Source organism: Pholcus phalangioides, unplaced genomic scaffold (assembly GCF_987345545.1).
Source record: "Pholcus phalangioides strain wild (caught in Gottingen) unplaced genomic scaffold, Ppha-v1.0 ptg000040l_1, whole genome shotgun sequence".
Classification (NCBI taxonomy): Eukaryota; Metazoa; Arthropoda; class Arachnida; order Araneae; family Pholcidae; genus Pholcus; species Pholcus phalangioides.
The window spans coordinates 229920-250053 of record NW_028301626.1 but is presented as its reverse complement, the minus strand read 5'-3'; the positions used below and the strand labels follow the sequence as shown (position 1 = coordinate 250053).

At 40.1% G+C, this 20134-nt stretch overlaps 1 protein-coding gene across 2 annotated transcripts in view; it reads right to left on the bottom strand.

Annotated features, from left to right (window-relative positions):
* The window catches only part of LOC149065231 (rho GTPase-activating protein 100F-like), a 131854-nt gene that overhangs the window by 33028 nt on the left and 78692 nt on the right, over positions 1–20134 (bottom strand). For both annotated transcript variants that reach the window (XM_089254165.1, XM_089254164.1), the window contains exon 2: positions 5848–6000. In XM_089254165.1, the coding sequence (XP_089110291.1) occupies positions 5848–5937 (90 nt within the window). In that variant the 5' untranslated portion in view covers positions 5938–6000. The remainder of the gene's footprint in view (positions 1–5847; positions 6001–20134) is intronic.

The window sequence follows — 20134 nt, the reverse complement described above, 5'->3', positions numbered from 1 at the left end:
TTTTTAAACCATTTCTTGTGAGTCTCCAAGCTCATCGTAACCCATCAGATCATCATAAGGTGCGGTATCTTCGTTTTTATCTTCATCTGGGCTGTCTCATCGCCATTGTCACTCTCAAACAGGATAGATATCATCTTCAGTTCCGTCCATTGCATTGCTGATGCAACATTTTTTGAAGGATCGGATGATGATTTCGGCGGAAACAGGAATTCCACGCCTCACGTACCCATTGGCACACCAGGCCAACGTTAGTTTTCTTCAAGGCACCACTTTATCATCGGTACTTATCCATTCGATCCACAAATTCCTCAAATAGTCTTTGAGAGGCTTATTGATGCTCACATCTAAAGGCTGTACAATTGACGTTAGCCCACATGGTATCGAAGCCAATGATATTTTCGATTTCTTTGCCTCGTCTTTGACATTATTGGGGTTTTGAACATATCCCATACCAATAATGCCGGTTTCTCGAACACTGCTACAAAAATGACTACTGGTTGCGGGGGTCGATATTTTGTCATCAAAAACTGACCCGAGTATAAGCCGATCCCCCCCACTTGAGGAACGAATTTTTGTACAAAAAAAACTCGGCTTATACACGAGTATATACGGTATCTGCTTTTTTTGGTACAGTGATTTTTTAACGCGTATTTTCCCATTTTTGGTACATATTTTGGAATTTTTAATTTTTCAAAAAATTTTTTGAATACAAACACAAAGACCACAACAGGCAAATTGTCTAACGAGGCGGCTGAAAAAAGATAACCATAAAAAATATGGATGTGTGTCAAGATAGTATATATTTCGGTATTTTTAAGTGCGTATTTTAGCATTTTTAAGTGCGTATTTTAGCATTTTTGAGTGCGTATTTTAGCATTTTTGAGTGCGTATTTTAGCATTTTTGAGTGCGTATTTTAGCATTTTTAAGTGCATATTTGCATATTTTTAGAGCATATTTTGCCACTTTTTAAGTGCATATAATCCGGGCTCTACTGATCATACATTCATCACCATATCATGCAGCAGAGCCCCAGCTGGGATTTTTAGTGGGCCACCACACCAAGTTTTTCGTGGGACACCCAATTAGTAAGTTAATGTTGTGCAAAAAACAAAAAATAGTTGATAAGAAACTTCCCGGGCTGTAGCTCAGTCAACCTCACACTTGTGGGAGCGTTTCTGTTTAGTGTCTACTTGGAATGTGCACGATTATCCAGTAACCTGTTATCTAGCGGGTGGCCGGGATCAGCCATCACCACCTAGAGATAGAAGGCCTCCGCACTCTGCATGTGACGTCAAGTAAGTAGTCCATTTTCCCTCAGAATATTCAGGGGAAAAAACAGTACAATCTTCCTGATTGGCTCACAAATACCGCATAGTGATCGGATGTGGGACATAGAAATCGCCAATTCTGAGCCCGATCATTTCTTTTCCTCACAACGATGATGCCAACACGAGCAGGGAATTTTTTTTCTCTGAATATTCTGAGAGGGAAAATGGACGACTTACTGACGTCACAAGCAGACTGCGGAGGCCTTCTATCTCTTGCAGGTGCTGCCGGGATACATATTTCGCAACAGCACCGCTATTCCGCGATTGTACGATTTTTATTTCAGTGAGAGCCTTATTCAGCCAATCACATCTCTTCTTGGTTTACGATAATTCCCACTACCGTTATATCGTATACGATTTGTTGTGCTTTCGTTCACAAAGCTTCGTTATGTAATTACTGCAATGACGGATTAACACGCTGTAAGGGAAATATTGGAATTCCGTGGGGTTAATGGTAGCGAATAACGAAGGTTTCCTTCGCTATTTTGGGCTTATAGTTCGATTAATCGGGTCGGTAAATCGATCAATTGTTAATCGCCGTTAAAAATTTTAGTTGAGCTTATCTTATCGACTCGATCAATCCAATTGAAACTTTTGATGTCTTATACAGGGTGGGCAAAAAGTCCGTAGAAACTTTAAAAATGGATAAAAACCGGGAAAATAACCGAAATAAAAAACGGTTTGCAGGGTTAGCATAGCTAGGTCACGGGAATTTTTTAAGACACAAAAAACTCAAAAAACCACCGATAGGTGGCACTGGTACGAGCGACTTCTGTAGAGATATGCAAATAAGACGGTTATAAGAACTTGCGCTCCTAATCCACAAGCAGTTCATTGTTGTAAATCGCGTGTGTGGATCTGCTGCACTCTGCCGGTGCTGGATTTGTGACTCGCCTGTAATGTGTTATCCCCTGTAGTGGTGGTCATGTGGAACACATACTGCTGTAATAAACGATTTGGAGCGATTTTGTTCGTTATTTACGTATCTTTTCTTTGACTTGTGTACGTCAGCGCCACCTATCGGCTGTCTTTTTAGTTATTTTTTCCCTGTCAAATAAAATTTCCGTGACCAAGCGATGCTAACCCTGCAAACCTTTTTTTTTATTTCGGTTATTTTTTCGGTTTTTATGAATTTTTAAAGTTTCTACTCGGACTTTTTGCTCACCCTGTATAACGTTATGCACACACAACACTACATTCATACACTTTTTCACCAACATCGAACTCAAATTTCTCTTAGCCAAAGTTCCAGATTTCCAATTGGAGATCCCAGCTCGTACGGAGCCAACACGGACGAATTTATAAGACACCCGTTACTCCCTATAAAGTCCCATTTCAGTCAGACATAACATTTTAGAGATGAGTGATCTTATTTAAAAAAAATTTGAATCAACGTATTGATCAAATTTTTTGGCATTGGGGGAAATACACGTCAATTTAATGAAAATTGGCGATACAGGAATTTCAGTTTCAAATTGAGTTTTATGGGCGTTCCAGAAGACAAGACCAAGATTTATCGTCTCCACCATGAAAAACAAAAAGTTTTCGCGTATTCGGTATGTATATTTCTGCAGACATTTTCTTTTCCAACCACGTCCTTGAGCAGTTTGCCTGTTGTCGCGCCATTATATTTGTATTTGGGAAGCATCAGCTTGTGCAAGGATGACGTCACTCTCCGCTACCATACGAAGGTTTTTAACAACTGGCTGTTGCGAAGATATATTTCGGAAAGAAAACTCAATCGCCTCTGCGGGGAATCGAACCCACGTCCTTTCACTTTCCGTTAAAAACCTTCGTAAGCACATCAGCTTCTCTCCCAACAAGAACTATCCCGCAAGACGTCACAAGTGGAGTTCCACAGGGAAGTGTCCTTGGCCCCATACTTGTTTCACTTTTTATCGACAAACTCGATGAGGGTATCGATGGGATTACTAGCAAATTCGCAGATGATGTGAAGCTAATGGGGGTAATCGGGAACGAAAGCGATAGGGAGTTGCTCCAGACCAACTTAAACAGGATTGCAGCATGGGCAAATGAATGGAGCATGACGTTTAGCGTAGATAAGTGCATGGTCGCTCATTTTGGTTCGAACAACCCACGGTTCTCTTACGAGTTGAATGGTGTCACTATCCCGGATTCAACTAGGGTCACCGATTTGGGAATTCTCATTGACGAGCGACTTAGGTTTTCTGAACATTGTTCAGCGGTGGTCAAAAAAGCGAATAGAATGCTTGGTCTCATTTTCAAAAAGGTCTCTTCGCGTTCTCCTAAAGTCATTCTTCCGCTTTTTCGAGGCTTAGTTCGTCCTGGACTGGAGTATGCTGTAAGGTTGTGGAGACCATACCTACAGAGGGACATAGACTTGGTTGAAGGGGTGCAGAGAAGAGCTACGCGTGTCCTTATTGGCACATAATGCTTGAGTTATGAAGAGAGACTTCATTTTTTGAATATGTTTACATTGGATGAACGCAGGTGTCGAGGAGATATGATCGAAGTGTTCAAAATTTTCAATGGGATGGATAGGATGGACCATGAACTTTTAGTACACCGCCAATCGACTGCTTTTACAAGGGGACACCAGTATCGATTGGTGAGGGACAATGCAAGGCTATGGTGTCGCGGGGAATTTTTCTCTAATAGGGTTGTTAATAAATGGAATAGCTTACCCCCCGGAGGTAGTAAATTGTAACACAATTGACACGTTTAAAAAGAAATACGATAAACATGTTGGGGTAAATCGAGTAGCTCTGTCCATACTTAGAATAAGACAACCATAAGTTATCATGTATATATATTGTTTATAATTTGTGTTAATTGCATTTTTAATTGGGTTGCTGTTTTTTTTTAAAATATATGACATCCATATTTTTATGGGCATCTTCTTATCAGCCACCTCGTTGGGCATTTTGCCTGTTGTGGCGTTGTATTTGTATTTGCAAGAGTTTCTAGGAAAACAAGCAACGGTGTGAAGATTGGATGTAGTTCCGAATCGGGGAACTGGTTTAAATGACAAGATCCAAGTGAAGAAACTACAAGATTTGACAAATAACGTTCAGCACCTTAAATTGCTTCAGCCTAGATTTCTTAATTTATCATTATATTTGTTTCGTTTTAGCAACCATTCCATTACAACGACCGTTAGGATAAGTCCCAAATGTTTTCATATAGAACGAATATCGTATATGTTTTACTTTTGATATGACTACCCTCCCAATATAGTGACCGTTTTCGACGGAAAGAAAGGGGTCGTTATATCGAACGTTGACTGTATATATATATAGTATAAATTATTCGATTAAAATTTGAATTAATAGATGAAAAAATTTTGATTAACCATTAAAAAATTTTGATTGATTCTCAGCCCTAGTAGTAATACATTTCAAGAGGCAAAATTTTTGCGCTTTAGGCTTCACTAAAAGCTTGTTAGAAAGCAATTTTAGGCCCTGCTCCGTCCGCTAAATTGGTGATGGCGGTAGTGTATCGGGCCGTGAGCTTGACGACCAGGGTTCGAATCCAGTCTCTCGAAGTTATCAATTTCCTTCTCTCCATTCCTCATCAAAAATTGATTTAAATCCTTTTAAATTTTCTTATTCCGCGTATACAGTCAAACCTCGTTAGTGCGTCACCCGGTTAACACGTCACTCCGCTTACCGGGTCACTTTTTTGGAAGTCCCAATTGTTCTCAGAAAGGAATTGGCACAGCTATGGCTTACTCCGTTTAACGAGTCACTCCACTTACGAAGTCATATTTTTGCTCGTCCAAGAGTGACTCATTAACAAGGTTTGACTGTATATACAACACAATTATATTCAGCCGACTCTTAAAATATAAATCACACACACCATTCTGACTTTTCATGACATTTCACTGGAGTTTTTGTATAAGTTGCACAATATATATTTCTCAACCAAATTATGCAAAAATAAAATAGGTATTTTTCGCGCGTGCGCGATTGCAAATAACTTGCTAAAAATTCTCGAATTAAATTAATTAACAAATTGTCACATTGTAAATTCCTACGCAGGATGCCTCATGTACATAATGCCAATTTTTTAGTAAATTTCATGGAAATTGGTTGAAAACTTCGCGTGTCGTAAGCGAAAAAAGTGCGATGAAAATTGGAATATTTTCTATTCGATTCTATTGAATGTTTTTCTATCCGAATTTTCTTTTCGAAGATATAAATTTTATATCTTCGTGAGTATAAGTGCTATGTTAACGAATGTGCACACAAGTATTGCACAAAGTTTTTACAGTATTTTGTGCGCAAGTTACAAATCATTTATAGTATTTATAGTGCAGGGTTGATCAGTAAACTTTTCTACTTATTTTTTTTCGGTTCCCTAAATGCACTGTCACTGACTGTCACTGACAATTGCGAGTACAAACACAGAGCTCAGAACGATTTGGCCAGCATTTTTCTAGAAATTCGAGGAAAATGTCCACACTCCAAAAAACAAAAAGACACAGACTTTTTGCAATACAGTGTATGTATTGCGACGACTATATGTACATACTTTTCGTCTCCCGCAGCAGAGCATAGTGGCGAACAATATCTGCTTCACTTTAAGTCGCAGCCGCGGGCGATGTGCAAACGACGAGTACATGTGGGACAGCAGAAGCACAGGTTGGCTCCTATTGGCGACGACGACTTTTCCCACACCTAGAACCTGAAAAGAAAAACAAAACAAAACAAATCAGAATTTACTGCCTTTTTGAGAACTCTAGGAGAAGACCGCACACATCCCGCTCCCACCCATCTTGTACAGATATCGAAAGGCGTACCTAGCCGAATTCAAGATACAGGGCAACAACATTCTAATTGGAATTTAAAGAACAAGGGGACCGTATAAAAATTTAGATTTTTTTTTTATTTTGTTACGTACTGTATTTTCACTCTCAAAACTGGTACAAAGTGATTCCTTAACACATTTTGAGTATTTATTTAAATTGAAGCTATTCCTCTACGACGGGCGGTTCATGAGATGAAATCTGCATTAGCAAAGAGATCGTCTTTCTTAAATCCCCCGAGTGATGATGTCAATTTTTCCAACCTTGGCAACGCCGTTTTAAAACATGAGGGGGGGGGGGCATCCGGGTTAGGCCCTGGGGCTTAAGGTGCTAACGGAGGTGTCTTGATAAAGAGATCTGCGGTACTTTTCTAGAGTATGAGAATTGTGGAATGTGTGTGAGTACTTGCAGCCACAGGGAATGTCTCTGCCTGGCCATATGTGTCAGTGGGAGAGTGGATGAGCAGGTGAATGAGAAAGTGGTAGAGTATGTAAGCAAATGTGTGATTGACAAGCGAGTCAGGGAATGAATGAGTGAGTGAGCTAGAGGGGGGGGGGGATGAGTGAGAGTGAGCAAGTAAATCACTTCGTGTCTACGCAAGTGAGTGGATAAATAAGCGAATGGATGGATAAGAAAAGGATCGAGCTGGTGCGTGAGTGAACAAGTGGGCGAATGGGCAAGTGAGTAATTGAATGTACAAGTGAGTCGGCGAATGCGCAACTGAGTGAGCAGGTAAGCGAATGCGTGAGTCACGCATACGGTAACTCACTTAATCGTTCTCTTACTCGGTCACTCATACGATCAGCAACTAGCATATTCCCTAACTCATTCTGTTACTAGAATATTCGCTAGCTCATTCGCTCACACATCCACTCAATTGCTAAATCAATCGGTCACTCACTCACTGGTAATGAACTGTTGTCGGTGAATTTTCCCAGAGATTATTTTTCCGTCGGTAAATTTTCCACAAATCTCCGTAAATTGCCCACGATATTTCCAAATGTGCCCCGACTGGTATCACTTTTGACCATGTCCGTCTTCCCTTGTTTCTAGTAGCGACCCGCTTTTAACAAATCAAATGGATTTCTTGTCGGGACTTTTCCTCCCTTTGGTTATCGAACATGGTCCCCTTTAAATATCTCAGGGACCCAGGTTGAGAACCATTGGTATATATATAAATAGTATATAAGGATATTTTGTACGGTATAAGTATTCCTTGAAAACACATACACGGTGATCCCAGAACGAAGATGGTTCTATGCACGTAGGCCAATGGTCTGCATTCCGTTGACCCCACGCCACCGTGCGGCCCGAAGAAGATGGGCTGCTGAACATCGAGATTGGGAGCAACATGATTGGAGCCAAGCGCTGTTTACAGACGAGTCCCGATTCAGTCTGGAGTGTGCCGCCCGACGTGTTCTGGTATGGAGGGACAGGGGCACTCGAAATAACCCCGCATTCATTCGTGAAAGGTCACAATACAGACGAGCTGGTTGGATGGTATGGGGTGGAATCAGCATAGGTGGACGTAAGGACCTGCACATCATTCGGAATGGCACTTTGACGGCCCGAAGGTATGCAGACGAGATACTGCGACCTCATGTCATCCCTTACGCTGGAGATTCCTTTGTTTTCCAGGATGATAATGCCCGACCGCATAGAGCTCGTCTGGTGGAGAACATGCTTGAAGCTGAAACAATACAGTGTATGGAATGACCAGCGTGCTCTCCTGACCTGAATCCAATCGAGCATATGCTCGGACGACGCATTGCTGCGCGACCAAGGCCGCCTGTTACTGTCCGAGACTTGCAGATTGCACTTCTTGAGGAGTGGAACAGTAATCCCCAAAGTCTGATCGATAACCTCATCGCATCCATGGCAAACAGGTGTGCAGCAGTCTTAGCTGTTCGAGGAGACCACACGCCCTATTAAAACTCATGCATCATGTCTGAACAGTACTTTTTTTTATCGTTTACATGTAACCAAATTGTTGTCCTAAATCATCTTTTCATGTTTTTTCCATATTTTCAAAGAATTAAAGCTTAATTCCAAATTTTTTTACGTCTTTTTTCTGTATTGCGCATTGATACGCGTGTACTATCCATTGTATGCCAATACGTGGCTGTCTCGCACGGTTTTCTTCACTTTTTTGCTTGCTCCCCTAATTGTTTTGAGCAGTGTATTTCATCAAAATTTAAATGATAGATTAAATAAAAAAAAAATCAACGTGAGAGTCTCTCACGCGATAGAAGTGAAACTTCTAGGTTTGACATGACTACCCTCATTCAAATTTAATTTAAATTGTTTAAAATTTAATTTAGAAATTTTTAATTTAAAGTAAGACCCTCCCCTTATCTTTCTTAAACTTTTCCTGCGAATTTTGGAACTACCACTTTCATCATTCTGGAATTATCTTTGATTAATGCTGAAATTATTGCTTTCATTAATTTTACTGTTATCTCTTTCATTAATTTTTTTCTTCACTTTTTTGCTTGCTCCTCTAATTGTTTTGAGCAGTGTACATCCAACAAATCTCAGAGGATCACTTCGAAAGGATGAGGAACTCAGAATACGAACATCTGAGAGAGCTGGTCGATTACAACCCACGTCAAAGACTAAAATTTCTCAGGTATCAAAACGTGCTGCACGTGCCATGGTCGGTGCGTTAGGGTCTGAACTACTGAGCTGTGTAATCTTTGTCGATCTATCATAATATTTTTGTACTTTTAATTTGCTATCGAAATTATCGATCAACTCTATTGCATAGAGTGGCATCGTGGTTTGATGTACATGACTGATCTTGCACTGCACCAATTTGTATAATTTCGGCTAACACGCTTGTTTTTCTATGACTTCTTTTGTATGTTAGATTTATTTTTTATTATTATTTTCTCATTAGTGCATTATGTAGCATTTTGGTGAATTTTACATAAGTGATTTCATTTTTGTGTCCATTATAATCTTGTATTTATCGCATAATATATATGTTTATGTATATGTGTGCATATATGTATGTATATATATGTGTATGTATATGTGTGCATATATGTATGTATATGCATATATGTATGTATATATATGTGTATGTATATGTGTGCATATATGTATGTATATATATGTATATGTGTGCATATATGTATGTATATATATGTATATGTGTGCATATATGTATGTATATATATGTGTATGTATATGTGTGCATATATGTATGTATATATATGTGTATGTATATGTGTGCATATATGTATGTATATATATGTGTATGTATATGTGTATGTATATGTGTGCATATATGTATGTATATATATGTGCATGTATATGTGTGCATATATGTATGTATATATATGTGTATGTGTATATATATATATATATATAAATTTTTTTTTACTACTATTGATTTTACTGATCAACAGCTCTATTGCATAGAGTAACATTTTGGTGAGGTTTGGCTGATCTTTGTGCATTTTACTATGCTGATGGTAGCATTTCTCGGACTGTATGTTTTTTTTTTTCTATTAACTTACAAGCACTTCACATCTACACAAACACGCACAAACTTGTCTATAACCCCCTTCATAGCTAGCAAGAGCAGTCTGTAAGTCGCCAGGCAGCCCCTTTGGGCTGGGCAGCGGCGAGAAAAATTAAATTCTGTCTGCCTGTCTGTCTGTAATTAGTGATGTATGTGCTTCTGTAAAAATTTTGCACTTCCTGTGAATATTACAGGATGGACGAATGTTCAGAATTTATGAAATCGATTTTTTTTATAACCGTGAGTGCGGTTCTCGGTGCGACCGCACCTGTTGCACATCCCAAGGGCGGCTCTGATTGCACCCGGCCAAAATGGAACTGCTGGGTGTTCGGACATTTTGTTGCGTAGTGGTAAGGCCCCCCCCCCCCTTCACACGAGACTGCGTTAGTTTTCACCCAGTGAACGCCATACGTGGATAGCGCGTTGTTTAATAAAAGTATTTAATATCTTTTTGAGTTTTATTCAAAGTCTTAAGCCCGGATTACACCATAAAAATTAATTCATAAAATTTTATTGGTTGCTTTTTTCAAGTTTTATAAAATAATTTTCATAAACCTTTTAGAGTGAAATCCCATCCTTAGATTAGTCTCACTTCCGAAACATAAAATTTCAAATTTTTTTTAGTTTATAGACTGAATATCGAGTAAAATATGCTTGTAGGTATCGGGGGTGGGAGGGGGGGGGGCACCAAAACTATTCAAGTGCTTAGGGGGGGGCCCTTCAAACGTATTAATCTGGCCCTGAGTGAACGCCGTACGTGGATAACGTTGTTTAATGAAAGTATATTTTTTTTAAAGTTTAAAAAAAATCAAAAGATTAAACATTTAAAAAATAAAAAATAATTTTAAAAAATTTAAAATAAAAAATAATTTTAAAAAATTTAAAATAAAAAATAATTTTAAAAAATTTAAAATAAAAAAATTAAAATTTTTAAATTAAATTTAAAAGTTATTAAAGTATGAAGTCAATTAAATATTCGCAATGAACAGAACGGCTTATACGTTTGGTCCCGGCAGTGGCAGTTGTTGGCAGGTTTTATTGTATAAAATTATGAAGTATGGACAAAAGGCAGTTAAAGTTGCTATATCTCCTTTATCTCAGAAGGAAACGGAAGGATAGACGTATGTGGTACATCCTATTGATGAACACGGACCTTCATATGGTGTTTTTAAGGGCATTTATGGCAAATAATTAAAAAAAAATCCGTGCAAAATCATCTTTAAAAAGTAGCCAAAGGTGTTGACGAATTCGCTCCGCATCGTGTGAATAGCTCCGAATAAACCTATTGTCAAAACTTTTATGTGCGGATGCGGAGACCGCACTTAGGTTTTGACACATGCGGACGACGTCCGGACCCGCATGAACACTTCAAAGGTGCGGGCGAATTTCGGCTCGTCTGAAAGGCTCAATGTATACCAATTGTTAAAACTTCTTCCGGACCCGCATCCACTCCGTGTGAAAGGGGCCTAACAGGGAGCCAGTGGTATACCGAATCTGTATAAGTATGCTGGCAAGGACCCGTGTTCTGAAAGAACTATCGTTTGCCACCATGTCCCGTCCCGTCTTCCCTTGTCCAAGTAGCGAACCGCATTCTACAAATCAAATGGATTTCTTGTCGGGAAGTTTTCCTCCATCTCAGGACCCCAGGTTGAGAACCATTGGTACAAATAGTATTTAAGAATATTTTGTACGGTATAAGTATTCCTTGAAAAAACATACGGTGGTCCCGGAACGAAGATGGGGGATAGCATGAACAGGGCCGCAACCAGAGATGCATTTATTAGGGATATACATGTCTGTGGTTAAGTACACATACTCTCTTGTCTTTCTCTTCATACGTAGTCTCCGTGGCTACAGTTTGTAAGCACGCAGATGGCTCCGTTGAGTCAGGCCCGGGAGGAAAAGTTTAATTCTGGTTAACGGTGATGCATATCTGAAAATTATTTGGAGGTCCAAATCGCTGCTCATCTAGAGAAGCGGTTGTTGGTTTCGGAATTGTGTATCGAAGTCTACATCACTGGAGACACGACTCTAACTTCAGGAATTGGCTTTTATTTTCCTCCTGAAGACTAATGCTTCTACCTCACGTCACAGTGCGTGAAATAAGGACGGTAGCATGCTTGCCCGGTATGCAAGAGTGCCTGGGTTCGAGTCCCGGTGGAGAAAATATTACTTTTTCTTTCCGAGTTCACTCCAGCATTATATCCAGAAAATATATGTTTCCTCTATATCTTGGGCTGAGAAAAAAAGCAGTTTATATCTGAAAAAAAAACAGTGTTTTTGCATTAATACCCCCTTGCACTTCCTACAGCAGGTTAGAGTCTTAGCTTTGATTGTCTAGGGCTAGGATCTTTGTTGAGCCCCTGATCAGATTTAGTGAATTTATAGCGTCAAAAACAAAAATGGTAACAACCGTCTCGGTTTCCACGGACATGACATTGAAATGAACGAATGAAATACAGTCGAATCCATTCATACTGGAATAGAAACGAATGACGTTATAGAGAAAATCCCGTTTTATATATAACGAACACTTTTTTAATTCCCCAGATAAGTTAACATACGAACAATGCACAAAATTCTGAATTCATTTATAACGAAATTTCGTTATAACTTGATTCGACTGTATTAGGAAATAGAGCTCCATTCTTGATAAAAACAAACCCCACGTAATCGAGATCCCTACCATCAAGGACGGCTCGAGGCGAAATTCTCACCAGCAAAAGCCAACTTTCTGGTATATAAGCCGCACCAGTAAAATGCCCCCCTCCCCCCCGAAAAAGATTTGTATACGCCACGCATATGAATCAAAAGCCACAGTTATCTCTGCAAATTGTTCCATTCGCGATACATTCATGCAGGGTGATTCAGAGAAGAGTCCCCAATTTTTGAATGACTCCATGACTAGAAAACAGTTACAGCTAGAAAAATAAAGCAAGCGGTTTATTTGAACGGGCAGACCTGGAATTCAAATACGCCGGTTTGTGAAATTATTTGCAACTTTGGATAATAGATGGCACCATGGTCCAGGGGCAACATCTTCCAAACAGTGAGGTGATATTGTCCTTCTCAAACGTGGCCTGAATCACATTATGATAGACTCAAAATGGTCGTTTGAGTCCTGATGAGGACGAGACGAAAGTTAAGAGTGGAAAGTTGAAAGTCACTTTCCTGCAATGTCTCTACTGCAACGGATGCGTCTGCCCGTATGCATATGAACATACTCAAGCTAATACAGCGTTTTAGCGTGCTTTTAAACAATGTGCAGATTGTAAACAATAATCTTCTATAGGTCCCCCAGCCCCCCAAAGAAAGAAGTCATGAAATGATATGAGCGTTGCGCCATCTATTAGGGAAAATTGTGATTGATTTCAGAAACTACTTCATTCAAAATTCCGGGTTTGTGTGTTCATCAAACTTCCACCTGTGCCTTCTTTCTGTCTCCTAGTTTTGCGTTCCCTTCCCCGGCGGTCCCCTGGGGACCGCGCCCATATGTTGGCGTATGGCCCGTCTTAAGGGCCAGGCACCATCGAAAAATTCTGGTTCTGGTTAGTTTTGCGTCATTTCAAAGTTGTGGAGTCCCTTCCTGAAACACCTACGTACTTTGAATACAGTCGAATCCCATTTTAACGAATACCGTTATAGCGAAAATCTCGTTTTAACGAACACTTTTCGAGTCCCCCCAAGCCCCCAAGATAAGTTCACATATGAACAATGCTAAATCCTGCAATTTCTTTACAACGAAATTCCGTTAAAACGAAGTGATTTCTCCGGTCCCTTGGAGTTCGTTATAACGGGATTCGACTGTATCACCGCAAAAAAGAATATTTTAGAATTTTCTGCAACCACTTCCCCCCCCCCCCCCGCTATACGCCTGATATGCATATCCCTTTTTTAAGTTTTCCTGCCATAAACGCTTATTTTAACATATTTTTAAGTTCATTAGTGAATTTCAGCGGCCATAATCTATACAGCTTGAATAATTTGAGCATTGAGAACAAAACAACTGCTGTTTCTAAAATTTTCCAACTCTCGCGGTACTAATTATCATCAGAAAGTCCCCCCCCCCCCCTCCTTCCTCCAGCCTCATTTAAACGCGAATAAGGGGCCGTTCAAGTATTACGTAAGCAAATTTTTAGCCATTTTTGACCCCCTCCCCTCTTTGTCAGTAAACTTTCGTCATCAGCTCTGCCCCTCTGAATCCTAACGCACATTGGTGGGATCGGAGACGTACACCGAGGGAGGGGGGGGGGTGTGGCATGCGGGGCTCGTGCCCCCCCCCCCGACGATCCAAAATTTATTTTTTTAATGCATAAAAATATTTTTTTAATTGAAATTCCGGAAGAAAATAACTTTATATGTTATAATCAATTTTTGTTAATTTCAATGTTATTTGAAGGCTATGAGCTGAAAATTTATGTTTAATAAATTTATTGCGACTCACCTTCCAAGCCATATAATGATAAATCGCCTAAACGCCCTTGGCCCGCAGACCAAATATGGCCCTGGGGGGTTATCTGATGCGGCCTGCCCTCCTCAAACCTAATTTTGTAAAAATGAACTAAGCGGCACATTTACAGACCGCTTAAGTGACCCGTGGTACAATTTCAGAGCATTTAAGCGGCCCGTGGCATTTTTTCAGATCATTTAAATGACCCGGGACACAGTTCCAGAACACTTAAGTGATCCGTGACACATATAGAGATCCCTTGAGTGACAAGTGACGTAGTTTTAGAGCACTTAAGTGGTTCCCCGGTGCGGTTCTACATCACTCATGTTACCCGCGGCACATTCTCTGATTTTTTAAGTGGTCCGCGGCATATAATTACGGATGACTTGAGTGATGCGTGGTGCAGTTCCGGAGCACTTGAGCGGCCCGGACGCATTTCCCGATCTCTTGGGGATCCGCGAAACATTTAGAGATCACTAAAGTGGCTCTGTAGGGCACTTATCAATAGGGAGGGGGAATGTTACTTCAAGTGCCCACAAACTATCGAAAGATTTTTCTCGTTTTTGGGGCACCGAGTAAGATGCCATTAAGACTATTTCATATTGTCATAAAGGGTGATTGATGACGTAAGCATTATCCAAACCACCCCCCACTCCCCCCTTGTCATCAAATGTCAGCAAATCGGAAACCCTTCCCCCCATCGATGCTGACGTAATACTTGAATGACCCCTAAGTGATATAGCTGACCGATGACTGTCCGAACAGGTCATCAATTAACGCCATGGTTAACGCAAGGCGGGGTAAGAGAAGACGGGGCTCAGGGTCCCATGTTGTTCTGCTGATATTTCCATTAATGCACTGCAAACAACATATACATACATACTGTATTTAGTATTCGATTCAATTTACCAGTCGCCCTCAGGGCGGGGGGGGGGGGGGAGGGTGCCACAGACGCGGCCACACAGGGCCCCGCTCATGAAAGAGTCCCGCATACGTGGTAATATAGAAGGAAAAGGCTACTTTTTTTTTACTACTCAGAACAAGATGGCTCAAGTCTATTTCTCTCAACTATAGAGATGATCATTTCAAATAATACAGTCGAATCCCGTTTTAACGGATACCGTTATAGCGAAAAAAAATCTCGTTTTAACGAACGCTTTTTCTATTTCTCCCAGATAAGTTTACATGGGAACAATGCAAAAATTGCATGGGACAAGTTCAAGGGCGTAGCCAGGGGGGGGGGGGTCTGGTCCCCCCCCCCCGAAATGTGAGAAAATGACCGAAAAAAGGGAAAAAGATGGCCAAATCCATTGTTCTGTCACTTTGGCCCCCCCCCCCCCCCCGAAATGAAAGTGGTCCCCCCCCGAACGAAATTTCTGGCTACGCCCCTGGACAAGTTGCATAAGTTTACATGGGACAAGTGAGTGTTTCTGAGGCCCAACCTGGTAAATTCTAGTAAATTTTAGTCGGATATTATTTTTATGAGGCCCCCCCTCCATTCTCGAGGCCCCAGGGCCGTGCCCGCGTGGGCCCATGCGTTAAGACGGCACTGGCCATGGCCCTAATAATCAACAACACGAAAGACATTGCGAAAAATAAGGGGAAAATACAACTGTAAGCTGTGCATGAATAAGGAAAAATGCAAGAGAAAAACTATAAGACTAACATGGTAAATAAAATGTTAAATTATGCAGAAATAAATGTTAAAAAAAAATAAATATAAATGCATTTTTTTATATACATATATATTTATTTAAATGCGAAAATGGAACAAACACATTTTTCTAGGGAAAAATAAACAACAGACGCGAAGTTATTGCTTCGCGTCACTGTTGGTAGATGGCGCACATCGCATAAATATCATTCCTTCCCCCCATTTCCTCTAAGATATATTTATTGGCATCTTGCCAAAAAGCTTTGACCTCGCTAGGTTTCCCCCCCCCCCACCCCGCCGGCACATCTTCGGACGCGGTATTGGGAAGAAAGACAAAGGTGGGGGGGGGGCAATACAACGTCTTCCGCGTTTTTCTGATTGTAATTCCTTTTTTCCCCCCTACGCGGAAGCATTGGATCCTCTAATATAGTATCTTGACCGAAATTGGCTCTGGCCGGCCATCTTTTTTTCTGTTTTGCTCTTACTCCATAATATTTGACCATTAGCTTCATCCCCCCCCCCCCCACACACGATCATAACTCTTCATTAAAGTCACGAAGGCAGCTTGAATCCATGTCTACGGGGGTGTTGGGGAAGGGGGGGGGCAGCAGAGAGAAAGGAAGCCATTTTTGTGCTCTTTGCCCTCTGGAATGAAAACATTGTATCGTGACCTGTTATTCGATTTGAATTATTCAATGTTTTATTTTCGGCCACCCTTTAGCCTTACTTACGGCATTTACGCGATTATGAATCCTCTCTGAAATGCTCTAGCTAGAAAAGCCTGTGAAGATCAATGAATTGAATAATAAAGTACAGTTGCACAACCATACATCCACTATCCCCCATATCAGCCCACTGATACCTTTTGTACTATTTTGGGTGCGGCGGGCATTCCCCAAGTAAAAAATTGAGAATATTCTACAAGCTCTAATTCACATTCTAACACAGCCTAACAATTAGTTCTACAAGTGTTGCATTGAGACCGTTGTGCATAATGGCCCGGAATGCCAACGGTGCTCAAGGATAAAGTACGTGAACTTAAGGAAGAGCTATACATTCACCAGGTCGATATTTCACTTGTTTCTGAAACTTGGCTGCTGCCCAGTCAGAAAATAAAATTAAACGGTTATCAAGAAATTAAGGAAGATAGAATTCACAATAGAGGAGGAGGAGGAACAGCAATATACATTAAATCTGATATTCCTTATCAAATTAACACAACTCATCACAAATGGAAGCCTGTTCCATTACTACTTTTATAAATAGAACCTCCTATGAATTTCTGTGCTATATATAAGCCACCTAGAAATAGAATAGACATTTCTCTTCTTCAACATACAACTTATATATTTGGTACAAATGTTCCCACGTTCATAGGGGGAGATTGGAACAGTAAAAATAGTATTTTCTTCAGCCGTAGAAGTAATAGAAATGGGCAAGTTCTGTCTTGATAATTCTGTTGACATACATTCTACTGCTACTCCAACGCATATTCCTGCTTGTCCGAGATTCAGGCCTGATGTTATAGACTTTGGAATATCCAAAAACTTCATATACAATATAAACACTTATACATTGAATATTTTAAACTCCCCACATATAACCCAGTCTTCTTTCAAATAGATTCCCCCATTCCTCACAAAATTAAAACCTTCAAAAGAACAAACTGGGAGGAATTTCGGGAAATCCTAGAAAGTACTAATAACCCCGAGGAATTAAATAGCAAGGAGGTGTTGGCCGAAAGCGTTAACAAATTAACCGAATCCATACAGACTGCCTTGCATCGGTCCACGAGGGTCTACCCAGATATTGAAAACAAGTATGGGCTCTCCAAAGAAATCTTACTAAAAATTAGACGTAAAAATTTTATACGCACACAGTGGCAGAGGTACAGAAGACGATCTGATAAGATTACATTAAACAGATTAAACAAAGAAATCAAACAAGAAGTGCAATACTATGTTAATCACAGATTCTCTGAATTCTTGGAAAATGCCAACACTGAGAATGGAAATGTATGGAAGGCATGGTACCTATGTAAACCGGGTGGCTGCAGAAAAATTAATAAAATTCAGGGTGTCAATGGGCTTGTTTACACAGAGGACTAAAATTGCGGAGACGTTTGCAGAGGCCTATGCCTTGCAATTTTCACCGAACCACATTCAGCCACTATCTATACAAATTGAAATGAGGCACTCCAACACTGATAATGAACATCTTGAACTTACTGATATTATTGCCAAGCTCAACAAGAAGAAAGCTTCTGGCTATGATAACATCTCTAATATGGCTTTAAAAAAATCTTACAATGAATATCTTACAAAATCTTACAGCTATATTTAATGCTTCCTTAAAACTGTTATATTTTCCGCACTCCTGGAAGCATTCTATCATAAAAACAATACACAGACCTGGTAATGGCTTCATTCAGCCATCATCATATCGTCCAATCAGCCTTCTTACCAATATTAGCAAAGTCTTTGAGCGGATTGTGGCTCTCAGGCTTGAGCGATATATAGATCAAAACAATGTACTTAGAAATGAGCAGCATGGATTCCGTGGAGAACATTCTTGCATAACACAATTACTGAGAGTGACGGAGTACATGACTGAAACATTCAATAATAGAGAATATGTTGCGGTGGCCTTTCTGGACATAAGCAAGGCGTTTGACAAATGTGATTTTCCAACCTTGATTAACAAGTTAATAGATCTTAATTTTCCTCCTCAATATATAATTTTTTTGTACAACTATCTAATTGGACGCACATTTCAAGTGAAAATTGGTGACACACTATCTTCCATAAAATCTATCACAGCTTCAGTCCCTCAGGGAAGTGTCTCGGGGCCTCAATTATTTTTGTTATATATTAATGATATACCAGCCCCCACAAAATGGTATTATCTCTGTATTCGCGGATGACACTGCTATATTGTGCAGTCATTAGAATGCTACACAGGCAGCTGACAACCTACAAGAGTCACTGGATGATATAGTGGATTGGTGTAAAGAGTCGGACATTATGCTTAATGGTAAAAAATCCCAATTTGTATGGTTTACACGATGTCATAAAATTCCAAGAAATAGAAATATGTACATCAACAATCAAATAGTTAAACCAGCTGACAAAGTTAAATATCTCGGCTGTTTTTTAAATAAATCCTTAACTTTCACTCCACATATGAAGTATGCTAGAAACAAAGCACACATGATTATGGGAGCATTAAATAAAGTAACATTCCCCCAAGCAAAGCTCTCCCTAAAAAGCAAAGTACTCTTCTTCAAGTCAATAATTAGGCCCACACTTTTGTATGCTTCACCTGTCTGGGCTCATGCCAATAAGCGAAATATTAAGTATCTACAATCTGGACAAAATAAAATTCTAAGGAAATTTATTAATGCACCATACTTTATTAGAAATAAAAATATTCGTAAAGATATAAAAAATCTTACATATTTTCCGATACATCAAAAAAATAAATAAAGACCAATATAATCGTATGAGTGAATCTGAATACGCCCACATCAGAGAAATCGTTAATTATAACGAACAGCCTGAACCAAGAACTTCAAGGGAAAAAATATATAGAAGACCTAAACAGATCTTCCACTTGCCGTGGGGAAATTTATAAAAATTGTATATATATGTATATAAATTATTTTAATCATATGGCATCTACACTGCTGGCCACCGTAAACGCAACACCCTGAAGGAAGCATGCAAATAATATGAAATTTACAACATGCATTAGCGGAGGTGAGATATGCAAATGATTAGAATTTCAGCGAAGACGCACATCACGTGCGCCTGTGGCGCCACTTCAAAGCGCTATTTAAGGCTTGGAGATTTCGACGATTTGAAGTACGGCAATTGTGTTTTTCTTGTGGTTTTTTCAAAAAGACGATCAATTATGCCTCGTAGAAAACAGCGATCATCTTTTGATCAAGTATCCGAGTTCGACAGAGGAACGATAGTGGCCTACCGAGATTGTGGATTATCTTTCAGGGAAATCGGTAGCCGTGTTGGACGAAACCAAACAACTGTAATGCGGATATGTGATCGTTGGATGCAGGAGGGTACGACGGACCGACGTGTTCGATCGCATCCACCTCAGTGCACCACTTCACGTGATGACAGGCGTATTGTGCGTATGGCAGTGATGGATCGCTCAACCACATCACGAACCATAGCACAGCACATTCAGTCTGTACCGCATCATCCAGTGTCTGCGCGTACCATTCGACGGCGTTTACAGCAGAGTGGTCTGTCCGCAAGACGTCCATTGCTTCGTCTACCCTTGATGCAGAACCACAGACGTCTCCGCCGCCAATGGTGCGATGAAAGAAGGATGTGGACGGCACAATGGAATGAAATTGTC